The sequence below is a fragment of the Lathyrus oleraceus genome, chromosome 5 (assembly GCF_024323335.1).
Source record: "Lathyrus oleraceus cultivar Zhongwan6 chromosome 5, CAAS_Psat_ZW6_1.0, whole genome shotgun sequence".
Classification (NCBI taxonomy): domain Eukaryota; kingdom Viridiplantae; phylum Streptophyta; class Magnoliopsida; order Fabales; family Fabaceae; genus Lathyrus; species Lathyrus oleraceus.
Genome location: NC_066583.1, coordinates 497,106,184 through 497,113,410, shown reverse-complemented (window position 1 = coordinate 497,113,410; position 7,227 = coordinate 497,106,184). Strand labels below are relative to the sequence as shown.

The window sequence follows — 7,227 nt, the reverse complement described above, 5'->3', positions numbered from 1 at the left end:
ATGCAGAATTTGACATGCTGCAAGACACTGAAGTAGACTCTGAAGGAGAAGTTATTCAGTGTGCCATGCTAGTAGACTCTGAACCCATAAGTACAGAAGAGGCTCTCAAGCAGAAGCTCTGGCTGAAGGCCATGAAAGAAGAACTTGATGCTATAGAGAGAAACAAGACTTGGAAGCTGACAGAACTTCCAAAAGACAAGAAAGCCATCAGCGTCAGATGGGTTTTCAAGCAGAAGTTAAAGCCAGATGGTTCAATTGACAAACATAAAGCAAGGTTGGTAGCCAGAGGATTTCTACAGAAACCTGGGCTGGATTACTCTGAAGTGTTTGCACCTGTAGCAAGACATGAAACAATCAGAATGGTGATTGCAATAGCTGCTAACAGGAATTGGCCTCTGATGCATTTAGATGTAAAATCTGCATTTCTGAACGGTCCATTAGAAGAAGAAGTTTACGTGTCACAACCTCCTGGATTTGTAAAAAAGAATCAGGAAGGGATGGTGTACAGATTATACAAAGCTCTATATGGATTGAAACAAGCGCCCAGAGCTTGGAATCAGAAGATTGATTCATTTTTCAAGAAGCAAGGCTTTCAGAAATGTGAGATGGAGTACGGTGTCTATGTTCAGCATACTTCTGAAGGAAATATGACTCTGGTATGTTTATATGTTGATGATATACTACTGACTGGAAGTTCTGAACAGGAGATAGCCAAGTTCAAGAAAGTTCTGATGAATGAATTCGAAATGACTGATCTAGGCAAAATGACATACTTTCTAGGGATGGAGTTCAGATACTCTGAGAAAGGTATTATTTTGCATCAGCTCAAGTATGAATTAGAACTTCTGAAGAGATTTAATCTGCAGGATTGTAAGATTGCTGTCACACCTTCTGATACAAATCAGAAACTGGATTCTGACTCTGATGGAAAGGATGTGGACGCTACAACCTTCAAACAGTTGGTTGGTTCTCTGAGGTATTTGTGCAATACCAGACCTGATATTTGCTATTCAGTTGGGATGGTTAGTAGGTTCATGAGTAAACCTAAGTGGTCCCATTACCAAGCTGCTATCAGGATTCTGAGGTATATCAAGGGAACTCTGAAGTATGGAGTATTATTTCCCTCTGGAAGAAAGGATGAGTCAGAACTTCTGAGTCATTCAGATTCTGATTGGTGTGGAGACAGAGTTGACAGAAGAAGTACGTCTGGGTACTTATTCAAATTTCTGGGAGGTCCTATTTCTTGGTGTTCCAAGAAGCAACCTGTTGTGGCGTTGTCAACTTGTGAAGTTGAATACATTGCAGGTGCTGTTACTGCATGCCAAGCTATGTGGATTCTGAAATTGCAGGATCTGAAGATTAAAGTAAACAAACCTCTGAAGCTGATGATTGACAACAAGTCTGCAATCAATCTTGCCAGAAACCCAGTGTTGCATGGGAGAAGCAAGCACATTGAGACAAAGTATCATTTTCTGAGACATCAAGTTCAGAGGGGAGTGTTAGAAGTTGTACACTGTAGCACTCAGAAGCAGTTGGCAGATGTTCTGACGAAAGCTATCAAGACTGATCAATTTCTCAGATTAAGGGATGGAATTGGTGTTACAATTTTGATGGAATATGAATTAATGGATGGTATTAGATTTAATTATTAGATTTAATTCATATTTAAATTGTATTATTTTCTTAGCTCCTAAGTTTGTTAGAGGGTATTTTAGTATTTTATCCTATTGTAGTAACCCTAGTTTTTAGCTTATAAATAGGGTGTCAATCATTGTAACTTTTAATCCTGTTTGTAGCCGTCATTCTCTTAATAAGAATATTTCCATTCATCATATATTCTACCTTTGCGCCAACATTTTATACCTATATAACAAACCTAAATATTTTTCACATCAAAGCCAAAAATATTAATACCTTAGCACCCAGATAGTATTTACAAACATATAGTTACAAATATTAAACTCAAAGTCATATATTAGCACCCAGATGTCTTCTAAGTCATCGTGGGAAAAATTTGTCATGTCGTTAAACATCTACATAAAAAAGTGAAGAAATTTGAATATAACATGATTTGAAATATAATATCAAACTTAAACACTATTATGTTATTATAAACATTTCAAGACATAATTTATATACATGGTCCCAAGAATAAACAATAGACCATGTTTAACACGTACTTCATTACATAATACTCACACTCGTATCCCTCTTCTTGTCTCCTTATCTACAAATTTAAACATTTGATAATACAGTGTTGCTCCACAACCCTATATATTGAAAATAATTTTAATATATTAGACTCTACACTAATTACAAAGTCAAAGAAAATATTACTAAAAGTCTTGTAAAAATAAATTTACCTAGTAATGATTGAAGAAGCCATGATGGCGGAGTCAAAACCAATTGATCATGTTCAAGACATGCAAGATGAGAATTGACAAGGCGCAATGATTGAAGAGCTCAAAGCCATTGAAAAGAATCAAACATGGGAATTGGTCACACAGTCAAACAAGAAGGCAATAGATGTAAGATGAGTTTATAAACTAAAATTGAAACCAAATGATTGATGAGAATGATGAACTTAAGAAATATGAATTAGAAAGGATATTAGATGTGCCTTTCAGTTTTAACGTGAGGTAACTACTAGTTAGGTGACTACTAGTTAAGCATTTGGTTATTGAATTTCAATATGTTGTTACTAATAGTTTAGTAAGTGGTTATTGATAGTTCTGGCATGTGGTTATTAATAATTTAGTATATGGTTAATGCTAGTTATACATGGGGTTAATGTTAACTATTTATATGGTTACTAACTAGAAATTAATTAGTTAGTAATATGATCCTATATAAAGGATGTAAACACATGTTCTTAAAATATTCTATCAATTCCATTCCAATTATACTTCGCTATCTAAAATTTTCTTTATTCTTCTCTATTTTCCTCAATTAGAAAATAACTTTTGATTCAATTTTGATATTGTAGTGTTAATCTTGCGGATAAACCCATGTGATTAACCGCTCTGAAAACTTGCAGCACCACATCAGGAATCGACCACCTCAATTCACACATAATTGTGATTCCGATTTAGAAAAATATGAAAAAAACCGAAACTCATTTGAACTTAAATTGATCTAAACTTTTTATATGAGAAAAATAAAAAGTAATTATATGAAAAAAAACATCAAAATTCATTATTCAAAAAATTGAAATGATAACAATCATAAAAAGGAGTTAAAAAAAAATTAAATGAGTTTTCCCAAAAAAAAAAAATTAGTCTCGATTTTAGTTTTCATATTATGTGTTTTTATTTTCTTCTTATAATGAATATCAATTTTTTCTTCACATGGCTTTTGATTTTTTTCTTTCTGATAATGGATTTCAATCAATTAAAGCATAAATGAGTTTCAATTATTTTCATATATACTATTAATATAAATTTATGTGTATAATTAAGTATAAAATTATTAGTGAGCGATAATGAAAATATTGCAATAGAAGGTACAAAACTTTATTGTTAGGAGAAAATTATTATAAAAAAAGAAGATGATGACTAAAATAAGAAATAAATCATTTAATTATTAAAGAATAAAATAAGACACAAGATAAGAATTAAATATAAATATAATATCTTGAAAATTGTGAATTGGTTTTAATAAAAATATATAATTAAATATTTTATTGATTTTTTCAATACAAACTTTTTATAAGTGAGTTTCTTAACAAGTTAGCATTACTCTAATTTAAATTATGTTTTTAATTTTCAAAATTTTTAATTTTAAAATCTTAAACCCTAGTTTGTTTCCTATTCTAGAATATGTCTCATAACAGTTGCGATTTTTTCTACTAATTTGTTTCACATTCTTAGGGTTAGGGTTTTTGTCACGTGGAGCGTTGATTAGTCACATTCTTAGGGTTAGGGTTTCATATTCTCAATAACATGATTCACTCTTCATCACAAGAGTATTCTGAAACATCAAAGGAAGAATCTCCAGATAGTTTAATAGAAAAAATTAAAAAAATTGAATATAGAGAAAAGGATAAAAAAAAAGAGAAAGAGAAATAATATGAGAAAAATAAAAAGTAATTATATGAAAAAAAAACATCAAAATTCATTATTCAAAAAATTGAAATGATAACAATCATAAAAAGGAGTTAAAAAAAAATTAAATGAGTTTTCCCAAAAAAAAATTAGTCTCAATTTTAGTTTTCATATTATGTGTTTTTATTTTCTTCTTATAATGAATGTCAATTTTTTCTTCACATGATGGCTTTTGATTTTTTTTTCCTGATAATGGATTTCAATCAATTAAAGCATAAATGAGTTTCAATTATTTTCATATATATACTATTAATATAAATTTATGTGTATAATTATGTATAAAATTATTAGTGAGCGATACTGAAAATATTGCAATAGAAGGTACAAAACTTTATTGTTAGAAAAAAATTATTATAAAAAAGAAGATGATGACTAAAATAAGAAATAAATCATTTAATTATTAAAGAATAAAATAAGGCACAAGATAAGAACTAAATATAGAAATAATATTTTAGAAATTGTGAATTGGTTTTAATAAAAATATATAATTAAATATTTTATTGATTTTTTCAATACAAATTTTTTATAAGTGGATTTCTTAACTTTAAATTTTGTATTACCCTAATTTAAATACAAATTTTTTATAAGTGGGTTTCAATACAAATTAGCATTACCCTAATTTAAATTTTGTTTTTAATTTTAAAATCTTAAACCCTAGTTTGTTTCCTATTCTAGAATATGTCTCATAACAGTTGCGATTTTTTCTACTAATTTGTTTCACATTCTTAGGGTTAGGGTTTTAATCACGTGGAGCGTTGATTACTCACATTCTTAGGGTTAGGGTTTCATATTCTCAATAACATGATTCACTCTTCATCATCACAAGAGTATTCTGAAACATCAATGGAAGAATCTCCAGATAGGTTAACTAATTTATCCGACTGTGTTCTTCTTCCCATAAAAATTTGTGGTATCCAATGGAAGAATCTCCGGAAGCAGCTTCCAACTCGTTCATTAACCTCTTCTCCACCCGATCCAAAAGAAGACCGGTTGAGTAATTTACCAGATTGCATTCTTCTTCACATACTCTCATTGTTGAACATCAAAGAAGCCATTCATACTTGCATTGTGTCCAAACGATGGAGAAATCTCTGGAAGCATCTTCCATCTCTTTCATTAAGTTCTTCGGACTTTCCGAGTATCGAAGGTTTCACTAAATTTGTATCTCAGATTTTGTCTCAACGTGATGCCTCAACCTCTTTGCATGCTCTCAAACTTGACTCAAAGATTCTCATTAAGCAGCCTGGTCTATTTGAAAGGATTTTAAAATATGCTGTTTCACACAATATTCAGCATTTACAAATAGTTGGCAATCATGATTTTGAACTCTTTAGATCTTGTTTTGCTTCATGTCACACTTTAACATCTCTTTCTGTTTTTAATATTTTTCCGCATCAAGAAGTAATATTTTCCAAATATTTGAATTTCCCAGCGTTAAGAAGCTTACACATAAGTAATGTAATCTTTCCTGATGGTGATGACCCCTTTTCAGCATTTCCCAAATTGAATACTTTGACCATTGCTCATTTTCAAATTTTAGGTGAACAAAACCTATCCATAACAAGTGCAACCCTTCTCGAATTAACCATACAATCATATTCTGTCCTCCACAAAATCAAGCTGTCTACTCCGAATCTTTGTACTATTTCTTTGATCGGCTTTCCTTTTCAGATACTATCCGGAAGCCATCTTACTTCTGTTAAACATGTATACATTGATACGAAAAAGTGTCTGCTAGATAATTTTGTAAAGCCTCTTTTAGGTAATCTTGTAAAGCCTCTTTCAGACCTACGGAGCTGGTTTCTAGAGCTTACTAATATCAAATCATTGACTATATCTACTTACACTCTTCAGGTATAACTTGTCTTATCTTATATCTAATATTTGTATATTAGATAGATAATTTTTGTTTTGAAACTTTAATTTTTGATTGGCGGCTTTATATATCAATTTATTTCTAATTTTTTATATGGTTTGATGAAACTGATCCTGATTCATCTTCATTGGTCAGGTTCTCTCCTTAGTTCCTGATTTGTTGAAGGTTGAGTTTCCTTCCCTATGTAACTTGAAGTTATTGAATATCGAAATGAAACCAGCTGCAGATAGATTATCCAACAAATTAATAGATACCAAATTAATATTGGACTATTTGCTTCAAAACTCTCCATCAGCAAAAGTTCGGTTCATTAAATTCGCTCCAAAGGTAAAATGTGCACTCTATTTACTATTGAAATAGAGATTCTTTAGTTTATGTTTTTATTACTATTGTAGAAGCTTCTTAAATGTTTGTTATCTGAACCACATTACATGCTAATCATCTGGATGAGATTTATTACCTGAATAGACTCATTAATTTCTTTCATCTATTTTATTTTAATTGGTATATGCTATGATCTATGAAGCACCAACGCATATGCAAATACTTGATAAAACACTGACACGCCGACATTTATAATAATTTGACAAAATGGCATAAATTTATTTTAATCAAATGCGATGGTTTTATGTTATTGTCTGACATATATCTAACAACAAGTACATACATTTGTTGAAATGTATAAGTTTTAAAATTTTAAAGTTGTTTTTATAAGAATTGACAATCTATTTCTTGATGTTGTACTCGTCTAATAAACATTTTAAATTCATGTAAAGCCCAATAATATAAGTTTGTGAGCCTATCATTAGTAATATGTTTTGCGAAATAATTATCTAATTCAGATTTTGACAATTTTAATGTATTTCAGAGAAATATCGATTATTTAGCTAAAATTGTTTCGACAAGAATAAGAATAGGAGCAGGAGGATCGGTTCGACAGTTTTTTTGGCAGGATGAACAATGAACAAAGAGAAGCAAGAGGAATTTGAGATTTTTTTTGGCAGGAGGACCAATGAACAAAGAAAAGCATCGATGAAGTATCACATAAAACTTTTGCTTAGAGAAAACTTTTCACTAGTTAGATAGTATTTCTAAAATTTTATGTTTTCTTGTTTGACTAAATTATTGTTCATGTAGTTTATTTTTCTACTTTCACATAATTTGCATAATTGAATATCTTTGATTGTCATGTGTTTAATCGTTTTGTGTTAGATTGAGTGTTCACTGATTTGCATTATTCTGTTTTGA

At 30.3% G+C, this 7,227-nt stretch overlaps 1 protein-coding gene across 1 annotated transcript; it reads left to right on the top strand.

The window, feature by feature from the left end:
* The first annotated feature begins 4,901 nt into the window (after window positions 1-4,901).
* On the top strand, window positions 4,902-6,943 carry LOC127081574 (FBD-associated F-box protein At5g18780). The gene is made up of 3 exons (XM_051021820.1): window positions 4,902-5,957; window positions 6,115-6,306; window positions 6,848-6,943. The coding sequence occupies exons 1-3, from the start codon at window positions 4,905-4,907 to the stop codon at window positions 6,941-6,943; spliced, it is 1,341 nt and encodes a 446-aa protein (XP_050877777.1). The 5' UTR covers window positions 4,902-4,904.
* Window positions 6,944-7,227: the final 284 nt, after the last annotated feature.

What these genes read in the sequence shown, in the direction of transcription:
- LOC127081574 (XM_051021820.1), top strand. Translation starts at nt 4,905, where the DNA reads ATGATTCACTCTTCATCATCACAAGAGTATTCTGAAACATCAATGGAA. An exon ending in TATCTACTTACACTCTTCAG is followed by an intron (nt 5,958 to 6,114) that starts GTATAACTTGTC and finishes TTCATTGGTCAG; the next exon opens with GTTCTCTCCTTAGTTCCTGA. An exon ending in TCATTAAATTCGCTCCAAAG is followed by an intron (nt 6,307 to 6,847) that starts GTAAAATGTGCA and finishes AATGTATTTCAG; the next exon opens with AGAAATATCGATTATTTAGC.